The sequence below is a fragment of the Sarcophilus harrisii genome, chromosome 2 (assembly GCF_902635505.1).
Source record: "Sarcophilus harrisii chromosome 2, mSarHar1.11, whole genome shotgun sequence".
In the NCBI taxonomy this organism is placed as follows: Eukaryota; Metazoa; Chordata; class Mammalia; order Dasyuromorphia; family Dasyuridae; genus Sarcophilus; species Sarcophilus harrisii.
In genome coordinates this window covers 629000527-629016268 of record NC_045427.1, presented here as the reverse complement: position 1 = coordinate 629016268, position 15742 = coordinate 629000527, and the positions used below count along the sequence as shown (strand labels likewise).

Genomic DNA, 15742 nt, shown 5'->3' with positions numbered 1-15742 from the left:
TTTGCCTCCTTTTCTGCTGCACCCCCGTGCAGGCTCTCTGCTCCAGGCCGGTCCTCCTTCTTTCTCTCCCTGCTGCTCAGCCCCGGCACCCCATCATCCCCCTCCTGTTCACCCAGTGCTTCTATCGCGGCTCTGGGTGCAGCTCAAAAGCTCCCTTTGGCACTGGAAGCCTTCATAGCCTGCTTCCTTCCCACCTCCCTCCCACGTCCTCGGTGATTCAGAGACACAGGCCTCCTTGCTGTTCCTTGATCAAGACACTCTCTCTGACTTCTTTCACATTTCAGCTGAAAACCCAGTTTCTACAAAAAGGGACTATTAATGTGCCTCCCTCTGTGGATTACCTTCAGTTTATACCTCTTATTGTTACCTAGTTTTCATACTGCCCCTCCATTTAGATTGTGAGTCTTTGGGAGCAGGGACTGTTGCTTTTTTTTATATCCCTACCACTTAACACTAAGCCTAGTACCTAGTAAGTGCTTAATAAATGATTGTTAATTGAATAAGTGATGATGTCAGAGGATCCATTATGCCCAGAGCTGGGATTTAAGTCAGGTCTTCCAGGCTAGTACTTTATTCATGAGGCGCCTGTATTTCTCACTGGGAGATATACAAAAGAAAAGTCACAGAGAATGAGCATGGACCTGAGTTCCAGTCCTGCCAGAGCAAGGTCAGAAATGCTGCTGCCCTGGAAAGCCCAGGATGACAGAGTGATAGGAGAGGGAAGGCAGGATAGACCTTGTTGCTTAGGGGGAAGAGAAAGAACTGCTCCACTCATTCTGCTGCTTATCTCTGCCAAAGAGAGCGACCTTTGTGCCAGAAAGGAATAACAAAGTGGCTTATAGTATATTTGATACCGCAGGTAAATATGGAATTCCTGAGAGAACAAAGCTCTGCCTTTTTTGAGTCCAGGTCACCTTGCTCTGGGAATTCATACCTAGAAGGTGTGATTGCTGAAGGATTGTGGAAGATGGTGAGGGACCTCAGATCCTGGACTCGTTAGTGAGAAGGGAAGAGTCCAGAGTGGATAGACCTTGCCAGCGATCTTCATTTATTTATGTTCTGTTTTATAGGGCTTGATTAGTAACCATCTAGAAAAGGCAACTCATGGCAGACTAGCCTCGTTATCTCCCTTCTTTTGTTTTTTACGATCAGGGGAAGCCTGTAGATGAAGCTTACAGAGTACTGGTCAGCATAAAGTGTCTCTGCCTGTTGCAGAGATGGAAAAATGTGGACTGGATGATACCACAGCAAATGACCAGGGTCCCAAGAGCCATCTTAATGGTTGAAGATTGTCTTGGCACTGTGGGACCTGTGGTAGTTACCATTTTTATCAGTAACTTGGATAAAGTCATAGACGGGGTGCTTATCAGATTTGCAGATGTCCATGATACAGAAGAAAAGAGGCAAGGTTCAGAAATAGCTCAGTAGGCTGGGACGTGGAGCTGAGAACAGAGACTGAAGTTAACAGTAATAAATAGAGTCTTACACATCTGGATTTGGAAATCAACTTTTAAAGTACCCGACTGGTGATGAGGATCTTGACAGCAGTCTGAAAAAGACTGTGGGTTTTAGTGGACTGCAATCTCAAGAAAATGGCTCCTTGAAATGGGAGTCAAGAAAGCAACCTTTACTTACTTTAAAAGATGTGTAGTTTCCAGGAATAAGGAAGTAAGAAAAAAACTGATGTGCGCCAGCCCATGTTCAGAACTGTGCCCCACGTTTTCATACTGAAAAGCTGAAGGGCATCTTGAGGAAGGTAGCCATGGTGGTGAAAGGCCTCTGGAATTCAGGGGAACTGAGGTGCTGAGCTGGAGTTGAGGAAAGCTGTCCTCAAGTGTTTGAAGGACTGCCATGAAGAAGAGAGAATGGGTTTGCTCCATTAATCTCAGAGAATCAGCAGATAGGACAGGTTTCTGCTTGTAAATCTAAGCTTCCTGACAATTCGCGCTTTCCAGAAGTTGAATAAATGGGCTGTCTCCATTCCTCACTGGAGGTCTTGGGCCGAGACTATCTAACCACTTGTCAGGAGAGGGAGGGGACACTTTTCTGAGATGGGGCAGGTCTGGAGGGCCTTGGAGAAAGCTTGGGAGTCTGTGAGGTAAATGTAAGGCACTTTGTGGTCCTGCAAATGATTCATCTGTGTGGGAAATTCTCAGGATGAATCCTTCTTTCCACATTGCGTTATATTTGATGGTTGCCTGAGAAGTTGAGGGACTTGCCAGTTGCCACACAAAAATATGTCAAAAGTAAGGAATTAAATTGAGGTTTTCCTGACTTCAACACTGGTCTTAAACAACACCAAAATCTTTGCCTGGGGGAAAAGTAGGTTCTTGTCAGTGTGTGTTTTAAAAAGACCCACAAACAGAAAAGAAGCCCAATATTTATCAGTGCATCATTTGGGAGTGAGCAGAGATCTGTTTTGATCACTCCCACTTCCACATCCTTTTCTAATACAAGTAATCTTGACTTTTAGCTACCCAAACAGTCCTCATCTACTAGTCATAAGACAGTCAGCATTTTTCCTAAAGCACAGCCCCTAAGGCAGAGCTCATTGTCCAGATGTCAGCTCGGGAATGGGGATGGTGCCCTGGTGTCCTCCTGCTCAACCGCCATAAACCTGTTTTAGTTTTCTTGGTTGCCGTTTCCCGCTGCTCTCCCATTGAGTTCACGGGCCATTAAAGTCCAAAGTTCTTTTTATCATGAAAAGTCAGATCATAATTCACCAACCATATGTTCTTGTCATTAACTTTTTTCAAACTAGAACATAGGATGTTATATTCATGCCCACTGGATTTTGTCATACTGGATTTATCTATAGAGCTGCCAAATACCTCAGATTCTGAGGGAACTTGCGTAATAACAGTCTGTCCTGTCCATGGGCCTGGGGCAGGACATCCTGGGGGAGGTTTGGAAATCATGGTCCCCACAGAAGCTTTACACCAGGTCACTGGGTCTCAGGACAAGTCACTTCCAGAGGTGAAGGATGCTCTGAAGGGCAAGCAGGAAGGTCGCTGGGTTGTCAGGATGTCCTGGCCTGCCCTCAGGGGGCATCTGTGCCTAGAGGAGACGCCTGTAAAGCAGACCTTGTACGATGGTGAGATAGGAGCCTGAGGGGAGCCAGAGAAGGGCCCCCCCAGTCGGAGGGGAGGCCTTCTGAGAGTGGGCTTCGGGAGCTCATTTTGAGCTCCAGGGCTCCCCAGGTGGAGCTGTGTGGTCTGGAGCCACAAGCCCCTGGGGATGAAAATTGGGGAGGGCACCAGAAGGGCAGTAGGGGTACGTGCTGTCACCTATGGTCAACAAACAACTGCGCCCCAGAAATTGTGTAATGTAGAGTCAAGTCAAACCACTAAGCCGACCACATCCACGGCCCTGTTAAACCCTCTTGTACAAGGAAAAGCGGAACCGGTCCAGTGAGAGAGAGCCTGGAAAGAGCCAGATCAGACAAGACCGGCACAGAGCTGTTGAGGGTCATCTGGGGGGGCAGCCCTGAGGGAAACTGGGAAAGTTGTGCAGATGGAGCCAAGAGACCGGGACAAGGTGGGAGGGCATGGGGGTGGCCAAAGGAGGTGTGTGCAAGCTGTGGGGCGAAGGGAGGACCGGCTCAGGGGCAGAGAGGTTAGGTTGGGCAAGTTTGGTCGTGGTCAGCCCAGAGTGAATCCATGGGGGCTGATAGCCGCCCCGGGCAGTGGTCTGGAGGGAGTGCAGAGGGGGATGGGGTCAGGACCAGAGCCAAGGGCCAGGATTAAGAAAAGGCCATTACAAGATCCCAGGGACTTTGGACGGGCAAGGGATCCATGAGGTTGGAACAAAGGGGAATCAGTGGGAAGTGGGGCTAGTCAGCCCTCTCAGAGGGGGGCCATGAAAGGAAGACAGGCTATGGGACAGTAGTCCTGGGGAAGAAGTGAGGGTCTGCAAAGGTGGGGGAGGGAGGGCAGGTCAGTGGGCGGGGGTGGGTGGGAAGGGAGGGGACATCTCCAGCAGTCAGAGGGGAAGATTGGCTGGACAAGGGACAATCTGCAGTAAAACTAGGATGGAACGGGGTCACTCTTGCCTGGTAGAGGAGGCAGAAGGTATCTGGCACATGGGCATTGAGACCAGGGTAGTAGAGGGAGCTCTTGGAGGATGGCCTTGATTCTTAGCCAAGTGGAAGGGCAGGGGGAGCTAGGGGAGACTGAGGGACGTGGCGAGGTTTGGAGGAGCCCCTGTAAGGGGCACAGATGGAGGCCCCTCAGCTCCGTTAGTGCCTCTCTCGACCTCTCTCATTCCCGTGTTAAGAGCTAGGGGCAAAAGCAGCTGACAGTGCCCGCAGTAAGACATACAATCAGGGAAAAGAGGACTGCTGCTCCCCGGGGAGAGCCTGGGTGCCCTGGGGCCTGACCCGCGGGGCATTGAGGAGTTAGAGAACATCAGGTCAAGGCCCTGGGCGAGACTGATGAGAGGCTGCAGGGAGGGAAGTGGAGGACCAGAATGGTGGGGAGGGGCGGCCGAGGGAGGCCAGCCCTTCTCAGTGTGGCTACAGCCCTCAGGAAGGAAGATGGCCCAGAGGCTGCACCCAGACTGCCCAGCACTGCTGGGGTGAGCGAGAGGGAGAGGGGGCAGTGGGGGGTGAAGGGGGGCTTCAGAGTGTACAGTAGGTGTTCCCCCAGGGGAGTCTGAGCATCCCTGACCATCTCTTCTTCCGCCTTCCACATGACACCCACGTTCTCTGGGCGCTTCTTTTAACTTTGTACTTCCTCTCAGAGCCTGTGAGCTGCGGGGACTCTGAGGCCGTCTCTGAGCAACGCTTCCAGCCCTACTCCAGCAACAGCTGAAGCCCCGCGCTGTGGGCACGGCAGGGGGTTTGCTGGTTGGGGTCTGGGAACAAGAACAAGACTTCCTGTTAGCAGAGTTTCCTTATGTTGTTGAGTCCAGTCCTATCTCCTACAACTTGATTATACATAGAAAAGGCCTGATAAAACCAGAATTGTAATGTTGCATTAAAGTACCTGAGCTTTTTGCTTGGTGAATTGTAAACTTTCCCTCCACATCTAGAGGGGATCCTTGATGATGTCATTGAGCTGGGATGTAGAATGATTTGTAAAATGTCTGCTTTTTCTGAATCTTTTTTTTTCCCCAGTGGTGATCCCAACAAATTGATATTAGTTCAGTTATTATTTAGTTTATGAGATTTGATTAAATTTATCTAGAATGGTTTGTGCCACACCCTCCTAATTTGAAAGAAAAAATTGAGTGAGCCAGAAGTCACGAGAAAATTGCCCCAGTTTACATAGGAAATTCAGCTAGCACAGGGAAGGAGCTAGGTTAAACAGTACTCATTATAACATGCTGTTGGACGATTCTGATTCACTGAGGGCACATACTTCTAATTCATGGAAACTCTATTTAGAAATTATAGGCTCCAAATCTGAGTGAAATCACCAAGATTTTCTGTCTCTAAGGCCAAAGTAGGACAGAACTTTCAGCCTGCTGCTTTGAAATTAAGCTACATTCTTCTGGTGCTGTCTTACAAATACCTAATAAAAGCTGGACTTGTGCGTTTCACAACCCAGGGATTATAAAGATGGCTCAAACAACTTCCGGGCCCTAGGATTCTTTTAAGTTTTAAGACAGGCGATATGGCCTGGGTTGATAGTGATCAGCTGCTCAGAATGACTGTGGCACATTGCTCCATTTCTCAATGCCCCAGGCAGCCAAGACAACTTTCTGAGTAAGGGAAGGGTAAGTTCAGGGCTGTTTCTGACCTGAATTGGTAGTTTGCTTACTTATTTCCCTACACTTATGAAATGACAAAATCAGACCAAAATGATTCTAAATGATAGATTTTTTAATAGAAGCAGAGATTAACAAGGATATTCCTAAAACAAAAAAATTCCCAAGTCTGTACATTTTCTTTCTTTTTAAATATATAATTGATGCTCTTTTAAACACCTGTTGCTTTTCACTGGTCTCCTTTCATCCCTTCATAGAGTTTTCCCTTGTAACAAATAATTACAGTCCCAAACACAAAGAAGCATCCCTGTGTCTGAGATGCCTGCAGCCTATCCTTCCCCTGCTGGTCAGCAGGCTTGCTTCCTCACGGACTGCTGGGATTGTTGCAGTCACTTTCATGACCCTCCCTTTGCTCCACAGAGGTACAGGAGAGACTTTCTAAACAGACATTTGTTTCTAGTACAAATGCTGCGGGCAGCTGCCTGGAGTCTATAGAGCAGTGTCCTGGTGCCTTCCTGATGCTTGCCCTGCAAGGACAGGAAGGTTACTCCAGCTTGCCCTGCCTGGGGGGGAGCACCATCTAATGCTGGTGGATGTCTGTGAGGGGAGCACCATCTAAGCGGGCCCCTGCCTTTGTGGGCCTCTTCATGAAGAGGGAATGTTCTTGCCGGCTCTCAGGCTCAGCCTGGGTTTGTTCTGAGGAGAAGCCAGCTGCCTTTGTCCTATGAGGGGAATTGTGGCCATGACACTGAGCTTGGCTCAGAAAGCTGGGACTCAAGGAACTTGAATCTAAAATAATTTAGGGAGTTTAGGGGATGAAATAGATTTTTTTTTTTTTTTTTGTATTTTAAACACAAATATGTTGTTTTTTGAATTTGTTTTTTTTTTTAATAAAGTTTTTGCCTGTGTTAATAATAACCCCTAGAAAACATTGTCTAACCCTAAAAGGAGGAGGAGGAGCAGATTGGGGAAAGCACCCAGAGGCTGCCAGGCGAAGGTTTCGGGGGCACCTCATTTCTGAGCTCAGGAGCCACTGTCAGCTTAGTGTCCACAGGGTCATCAAGGGTTCCAGGCTCAGAAGGACCTAATCAGCCCTGTAGGGGAAAGAGCAGTCCCTGTGCTTTCTGGGCCAAGCTGGACAGCACCCCTTTAGGCCTCGGCTGCCTACAAGAAGCTGCCTTTCCTCCCTGGGGCCAGGGATGGTCTCCCTCCGGGGCTGCTGGGAGAAGGCAGAGGAAGCCTGCTGTGGTTTGGTGTGGGAGCCCCTGTAGCTGGGCCCCAGTGATATGTGGGGGCTAGCTTGAGGATTTAATGAGAAGAGTGCAGGGGTGGACAAGGCGCTGCTCTGTAGGCCGGCCTCACTGATTGGCCCATTATTACCTGGTGGATTGGTGTGGCCCAGCCCAGAAACCCGCTCCCCGTTCAGGGCTCTGGCCTTGGGGTGGGACCCCTGCTCCTGTACCCCTTTCACTGCAGGGGTGACTGCCTACAAATTGGGCCTTTAATTCCCCTCTGGGAGAGAGCCCACTGCCCTTTGTTGCTGGGGGCTCCGGGCTCCATGGCCGGCATGCCCTTGACACAGCTCAGTGAGGCCCAGATGGCTAGAGTCAGCCAGACTGGGATTCAAATCCGCCCCAACTTATGTCCTGTCCGGATTTGTCAGGGAGGTGGAAGGAGCTCCCTCTGGTCTTCTAACTGATCGAGGCCGGCAGAAGCAGGTCTCCCAGCTCCCCCTGCCCCACACCACTCTATCGCTTTGTTTCTGTGACCTAGAGATGGGGATGCCGTGGCCCAGCGTGTTGGGCACAGGGCAGCCTTCTCCATTAGACCCTGAGTCAGGTTTCCACTCTGCCTCCTGCCAGCTCTGGTCTGGCTGGGCAAGTCAGCCTCGCACCAGGGCATCCCAGGGGGTGGTTTTCCAAGGTCCTGCCTGAAAGGGCCCTCCAGGGTAGATGGTACAAGCTATCTGTGCAGGAAGAAACTGAAGCTTGTGGCCTTCACACGATCCAGACGTGTCGGAGCTGGGATCTGAACTCCTCAGTCTTGTGCCCCTCCAACCCTACCTGGAGCCCCTTCTTCAGAGTCTGCAGGGGCTTTTTCTTTCACAGCTAAGTTGCCCGGGCATGTGGATCGCGAAAGGTCAGTTAGCAAAGAAAAGCAACCGGCGGGCTGTTTGTGGTGTGGAGGGGCGTGCTAATAAATCTGGGTGTTGGTGAAAAATACTTCCCTGAGGAACTCTGAAAGCATTTGAGCAGTGTCACCAGCGGTGCTAGCAGCAAGCCTGGCACTTACGGCTCCGATGGTTTCAGGGGAAGCCCCTGGCTCAACTTGCTGTTGAAAACCCTGATTTTTAGATGTGTGATTGTGTGTGTTGAACCTTGTTTGCATATGGTCTTGCACGAAAACTCTGGTTTCACATTCTCTTTCTCACTCCTTTCAATCTTTCCTGCTCAGAGTTCCAAGGGATTTGGTTTCCTGAAACTGATAGCTGATAGTGTGCCTGACTCTCTGCCAAGCCCACACTTAAGCCGCAGGTCAGCCAAGCTCGTCACCAGCTTGTTCTTGTGCTACGGAATGTGAAAACGATGCATTCAGCTAACTGCTTTTGTGTGTGCACCTAGAGCTAGCGTGTGTCTTCTCCAGAAAGCCCATGGGAACGGCCGTAAAAATTTGTGCTCCGCGGGGCAGAGGAAGACAGGGCTGGAAACCAGGCATCCAAGTTCACGGTTCCAGCCCTGTCCACTTGCTCCTCCCTGCACCTCAGTTTACTCCCTAACAATTGAGGGGATTGTGCAAGAAGGTTTTTAAAATTCAGCCAATCCCAGCACACTGTGATTTTATATCGTGTTGGGCAGGACACTTTTTAAAATCCACACACAGTATCCGGTGGCTGGAATGATAATGATACTGCCTGGAATGGAACCAGATGTGTTTAATAGAAATGAGCATGTGACACGCAGTGAGAGGAGGAGCTGATTCTCAAAAACTCTTAATCTATTGAAAGTTGCTGTGAAGTTTCAGAACCGTAGAGGAGGAGTCGGGTTCTAGTTGTAGTTTTAGCCCTGACCAACTACAGCTTCCCCCTCCCTGGGCCTCTGTGCTAGGTTGCAGCTCAGACCTGCCTTTGTCCTCCTTTCCAGAATTGACCCTCTCTTTTCTGGAGTTCATTCTGATGTGAACATGCTTGGCTCTGGGGTCCAGGGTCCCTTTGGACACTGACTTTAGAGAGCTGGGCTACGGAGGCCAGTGGGACTCCTGGGAAGTCACAGCCTGGGAGATGGGGCTGTGATCACAGCCTCCCTGGGGCATGTGTCCAAGGAAGGAAGAAGAAGTGAGAATGTCCATAACCAGCCTATTTCTTCTCAATCTGACACACTGTTATCCTGCTCTTAAAAGGGGACTTGCATGTGCATAGCATTTGTGTAACTTTAAGAAGTTATTCCAAGACAGGGGGGCTATGTTATAGACAGTAGAGAAAATCATCACCTTACAGCAAAGTCCATTTCGCTCAGAATATCTGTCCTTAAATTGAAAACCTAAGGAATGCTTTAGATCTGGCTCCTTAGATCAAGCCAACTCTGTGAAGAAGTAATTCTTGACCAAGTCGGCTGCTCTCTGCCTCAGTGTCCCCACATGTAAAATGGGGATGATCACATCTACTTCATAGAGTTGTTGTAAGGACCACATGAGTAAACTTTTAAATCACTTTGCAAACGTTAAAAGGATTTACATAAATGCCACCTATAAAAGAAAGACACTTTAACACAACAAGTATTTCTAATTGTTGTGCTAATGACAGAATCAAAATATATGTTTATGTTCATGGGTTGTTTTTTTTTTTCCTTCTGCAGGACAGTCTTCAAGGGTATAAGACACAGAATAAATTTCTAAATAAAGAGATTTTGGAACTCTCAACTCTTCGGAGAAATGCGGAAAGACGAGAGAAGGATTTAATGGTTAAGGTCAGATTGAAAGTTTCACCCTATTTGGGGAAGGCCTGGGGGAGAGCCAGTTTATTAGTTTGGGGAAGAGTCACTTCAAGCAGAAATCTCACAGAGGAAGAAAAGGTTATTGGGGATTACGAAGAATTATACTATCAGTTTGCCCAATTGAAAAGAGGGATCCTCTTGTGACATTTTAAGGGACACTGTTGGGGATAGCTAAAAATATCATTTTTGTATGTCTCCTTTTAAAAAGAACTGTTCAAGTTGCTCAGAAGTTGTAATGTTTTTCTTAATCTTGCAACTAAGACTCTAAAAGTGACCAAATGGGGTAAGTGTAGAGGAGTTGAGGGTATGGAAAGGAGATGAGACCAACACGGGCCATGGCATCATCTGGAAGATGGAGCTCAGAACTCGGGGTCTAGCAAATTGCATTACTTTTTTTGGTAGCATTTTGGAGTTGGAAAGATAAATGTCTCACATTAGCCCTGGGAGAGGGGGGAGAAGCACCACACTTTTGGGATGGGACAAAACAAGATAATACATGTAAAGTGCTTCACAAATCTCAGGGTACTATGAGAGTGTGAGCAGTTCTGTACTGTTTCATGGATGAGGAAACTGAGGATGCTAGGGTTATTATTTCCCCTTACATCTTTTTCTGCTGAAGTCCCACTCGGATACCTCACTGTGGCATGGAGCCTTAAAGGCTGTGCCAGTGAAGACAAGTGCCCTCGAGGTGTGTGGACACACTGGTAGACTTTGTGTTGTCTAAGGACTAGTAGACACTTGTCAGAGCGAGGTGATGGGTTGTGATTTGCATTGGTGGAGGGAGTGCTCACGTAAGGGAGATCCTTGTGCTTTCTGCTTCTGCCTTTGACCCAAAGTAGTCACAAGAATGTTTTCTTCAGTATTCTAGCCTGGAAGCCAAGCTGTGTCAAATAGAGAGCAAGTACTTGATCTTGCTTCAAGAAATGAAGAACCCCGTGTGCTCTGAAGAGCAGGGGCCCGCCCGGGATGTCATAGCCCGGCTCCTGGAAGATGCCCTGCAGGTGGAAGGCTCTGAGCAGCCTGAACAAGCTTTTGTCAAACCGCATCTCGTCAGGTAAGTGGGAGCTCTCTCGGGGGCAGAATCCAGCCTGTCCCACCATGGGGCCTTTATCCCCCTGCCCCTATTTTATAGGTGAAGAGAAAAAAATATAGAGGGCTGTGGTCCCGCCTCTCAGCCCAGGGTTCTGGCTTGTGTAAAATGGAGCCAGTAACAGCAGCACTTGCCAGGCACTCCCATCCTCCCAGCTGCGGCCTCCAGCAGGACCCAGAACATAAAAGGACAAAAGGATAGAATCTGGGGAGTGAGGGGAGGAGCCCTCTGGGTGGAGTCACTGGCCGTCACAGAGCTTCTAGGTAACGGGAGAAGCCCAAGGTGGACCAGGCTGTGTCCTTGCACTCATTATTGCTGATTTTTACATTTTGATTTCACCTTGAGGAGCTTATGCCTTCTCTCTGAACTATCTTGCAGTTATTTTATTTCGTACATGTGTCTTCTCAATAGAATGTCCTTGGTCCCAAGGTCTATTTTACATTTGTTCTTCTAGCCACAGTATCTGGCACATAGTAGGTGCTCACAAAATGTTTCTTAATTGATTCTCCCCTACCGGGTTACAAGAGGCTGGAGGCCCGGGGGCTGGAGAGTCAGGAAGGTCCGCCTTCAGATCTAGCCTCAGCTGCATCCTGGTGGCCTTGGTTTGCCTCAGTTTGCTGAGCTGTGAGACAGAGTCCTAGCCACACCTACCTTGCAGAGTGGTCGTGAGGTTAAATGAGATAATAAAGTGCTTGGTATCCAGTAGGCACCTCAGAACTCTTATTGCTACACTTAACCCAGCTCCTGGCACATAGGAGATGCTCTATAAATGCTTCTCTTCCCCCACCCCTTCGTTGGGGGCAAAGACTATGTGTGTCCTCTGCCATTTTCAGCACTATGGCTCTAGGCAACACAGAGTGGTGGGATTTGCCCCATTTTAGAGCCAACTGGGGAAGTGCCCCGTCCCCCTCACCCAGACAGCCTCGGTGCCCTCACACCCCACTGGCTGAGCTCTTGCCGGCGTGCCAGGTAATGGCAGGCACGTGTCTGCGATAGCGTAGCCCCAAGGCTGACACAGCTCTGACTCTCTCCCCCTCAGTGAGTACGACATTTACGGTTTTCGAACGGTGCCTGAGGATGACGAGGAAGAGAAGCTGGTCGCTAAAGTGCGGGCGCTGGATCTGAAGACCCTGGCGCTCACGGAAAATCAGGACATTTCCACTGGGGTCAAGTGGGAAAATTATTTTGCCAGCATCATGAACCGAGAGATGATCTGCTCCCCCGAGCTAAAAAACCTTATCCGCACTGGGATTCCCCACGAGCACCGCTCCAAGATTTGGAAGTGGTGTGTGGACCTCCGCATGAAGAAGTTTAAGGACCGGGCGGAGCCCGGCTACTTCCAGACCCTGCTCCAGAATGCTCTCGAGAAGCAGAATCCGGCCTCAAAGCAGATCGAGCTGGACCTCTTAAGAACGTTGCCAAATAACAAGCATTACTCCTCCCCGACCTCAGAAGGCATTCAGAAATTGCGCAATGTCCTCTTGGCCTTTTCATGGAGAAACCCCGATATAGGATATTGCCAAGGTTTAAACAGGTATGAACTTGCCAGGGTCTCAGATTGGGACCTGGGGTGTCTCAGATGCTGTCCAGGCCAATGTTGGGGGTGGGAAGATGGATCCGGCCAGTGGTGGGGGGAGGAGGATGGAAGGTGGAATTTGAATCCAGATCCTTGGATCCATAGCTAATGCTCTCCCATTGGGCCATATTTCCTCCCAGCTTTTTAAGGTAAGAAAAGAAATAGAACATGCAGTTTGGCAGCAGAGGAGTTCTGAGAAATGTCTCCTCTTCATGTAGTATTGAGGAAAGCCATTTTTTTTTTTTTGTCTGAAGTCATTTGGTTCTCCCCTAGGGAGGGACTGAATAATGCACCAGCAGAAAGGCATTCATACAAACGTGTCAGATCCGTCCCAGGCCTGGCCTGCTTATCTCTGAGTACAGAAGGTGCTGCTTTGGATACTTTTTCCCCAGTAGAATACAGTCCTTGAGCTGGCATGTTGAGGGATGATCAATCCCTAGTAATGAAGCTTTTGGGCCAATAGAAGCCCCTGCTAGCAAAATAAAGCCCTCCTGAGCATTCAGCTGTTCCCCCTCAGGCCTGGGGCTTCCAGTCTCTGCTCTCCCCCCCGTGTATCCTCTGCACGGCTGGCAAAGTGGCCTTCCTTTTACAAGTCTGACTTGTCACCTTCCCATTCAGGCCCTTCCATAGTTCCCTCCTGCCTAAGGTCCCAGCTCCTCTGCAGTGACCACCAGAATAGCTAAAACCCAGCTCAAAGCAAACATGGGGCCCCGAGCCCTTCCTGCCCGGGCCCAGCTCCTCTGGCCCTCTTCTCCCAGGATGCTTCCCTTAGCTGCCTTGGCTCCCATTCTCTGGGCGTGTCTTTGGACAACAGAAGGTGGACAAGGAGTTCGTTCTGCAGCCTGCTTCTTGAGCTCTGGAAACGGCTCCCTTTTTTCTTTTCTCTTCAGAACTTTCTCTTTGTGGCTTTCCAGAACCTTGTAGAATATGAGGCCATGAAATCAGACTGCCAGTTTCTCTGAATCCTTGGAAGCCTGTTCCCCCAAACTCAGGGATGTACGTAAAAATGTTTTCTCCCCTGTGTCATAAATAGCACAAGCCTCAGTTGCAGGCTCCAGAGAGTCCTATACTTGTTCACAGTCATTGAGTCAGGAGGATCTTTGGGCTTCAGACTGCCACTACTTTCCATGTTGGTTTCCTGATTTCTTAAGTGTCTGTGGATCTACTTGAACTCTTTGAATAGGATGACAAACTTAATTACTGAGATGAAGAGATTTGTTCTTGTTTGTTTTTTTAATTATTGTTTTTCCATGTAATATGTATGATTGCTCCTGAGAAACAGTCCAGTCGAAGGAAAAAACTGACTTGTGGTGTCCTGGCAACAAAGATGAGTTTCTTTAAAAAAAAAAAAAAAAAAGGAAACGGAAAAGGAAATCTTTTTTCAATTCTCAAATGCTGGGCTTGAGGAGGAGTACTGCTAGCTGTTCTTAATTGGGAAGCTGTAAATCATTTTGATTGTTGGAAAGGAATGAGAAACAACATGTCTCCTGTAAATAGGGTAGAAGCGATGTCTTCTGGAAGTCTCAGCTCTTTCATTTTTCTTGGTCTTCTTGCAGGTTGGCTGCAGTCGCTCTCCTCTACTTGGACCAAGAAGATGCTTTTTGGTGTCTTGTTACCATCGTGGAAGTCTTTATGCCCCGAGATTATTATACAAAGACGCTCTTGGGATCACAGGTACTACAGGATTCGGCAAATGTTACATTTGTTTTTAGAGTTAAATCTTTCATTTTATTCACTTCTTTTAAAGGTTTTAGTTAACGCCAGGAAAAAGTGTGGAAGAAATTGTTAGCATGAAAAAGTTAAACAAGGGCTGTTTTATGGTTGCTGCTGAGATCAGAAGGGCTTGTCACATTCTGTGGGCCCACACTTGTAGTCAGTTGTGTGGAGGGCAATAAACAGCTCAGTGTGGAGAGAATATTAGATCTGGAATCCAGAGATGGAGCTTAGCTTCTTACCTCTGCCACAGCCCTTCTGGAAAGCAGTTGTGAAGTCGTGCAAGCACCATGGTGACCGAAGGGTCCCTGCTGTTTGAGCCAAGCCCATATGCCCAGGGGGGTAGTGACAAAAAGAAAAGCCCCATGTACATGTATCTTAATGGTAGCCCTTCTTGTGATGGCCAAGAACTGGGAACAAGGTGGGAACAGCTAGACATATGCTGTCCTTCAAATGAATTGGGCTCTTCTGGTGCCATAAGAGGACCAGCATGATAGGCCAAGAGATGCCTGGAAAGACTTCTGGGACTGATACAGAGTGAAGTCAGCAGAGCTAGAAAAGCAGATTGTGCAGGGGGCATGGCTGTGGAGACGGAAAGAGCAGCCCAGTGGTCATAATCGAGCGTTAGAGCGGCCCAGCCTGATCCCTCCAGAGAAAGTGGCCGGACGAGGCACACGTCCCCCAGCAGGGCCCGAGGCGCGTGACAGTAAACCTTTGTGACGGATGGCTTAGCCAGCCAAAGTTTTCCTCATTCTCCTTTTTTCTTCTTTATTATAAAAGATGGTTCTTTGGGAGGATCCTGAAGGAAGGAGTCCAGGGGAAGTTATAAATGATGTCGAATCAAGACAATGAAATCTAGCATTACTCTTTGGGTTGGTTCTGTGGGCTTCAGTTTCCTCTACCTAAAAAAGAAGACTCTGCATTAATTATTTCCAAGATCTCTGTGCATGATGCTTGCTCATATCCCAAGAGAAGAGTATTTGCTCATAGACACTTTGCTGATGAATCTGCAGGTCCATTTTGGTGTCAGTTCCCAATTATTGCATCATCATGTGAGAAAGAAAAGGGGAAAAAACAGGATTAAAGGCAGGAGGAAAGTCTTGTCACTCTGCAGCACAAAAAGGAACGACTTGGAAGGACCAAATGACAAAGTGTGAGGTGACTCAGGGTCTCAGGGTAAAAAACTTGTTGCTTTTGTTCCAGCTAGAGATTAGCAGAAGGGAAAAAAACAAATCTCTTCTGAAATATGAATTCAAGGATAAAATTTGCACCAATCTGTGCTAAAAATATAAAAAAAAAATTAAATCTGTTAGATGTTTGTGTGACTAAGGTATCAGACCCATAGTCAAGAGGCCCTGAGTTCAAATCCAGCCTTGGATGCTTATTAGCAGTGAGTGACTAGACAAGTCACTTCATCCTGTTTTCTTCAGGCTTCTCACTAGTAAAATAAGTTGGAGAATTCTGAAGGCAGCAGAGCTATCTAAATCATCATTGAGGATGCTCAGGGTGCCCCGCGCACCCCAAACATTCAGAGTCGGAACTACCACAAGTCTGCCCCAGACATGAAGCCAGGAACAATCTATGCTTTTTTTCACATCAAAAGCCCCCATGATTGACTCTTTGATCATGTGTAGAGCTCTCCATCTCCACACAGCATGGAGCAAA

The 15742-nt window shown here is 48.3% G+C and overlaps 1 protein-coding gene across 1 annotated transcript in view; it reads left to right on the top strand.

The window, feature by feature from the left end:
* The window catches only part of TBC1D2B (TBC1 domain family member 2B), a 71660-nt gene that overhangs the window by 44663 nt on the left and 11255 nt on the right, over positions 1-15742 (top strand). The window contains exons 7-10 of the mRNA XM_031956765.1: positions 9561-9671; positions 10559-10752; positions 11828-12322; positions 13921-14038. Of these exons, the coding sequence (XP_031812625.1) occupies positions 9561-9671; positions 10559-10752; positions 11828-12322; positions 13921-14038 (918 nt within the window). The remainder of the gene's footprint in view (positions 1-9560; positions 9672-10558; positions 10753-11827; positions 12323-13920; positions 14039-15742) is intronic.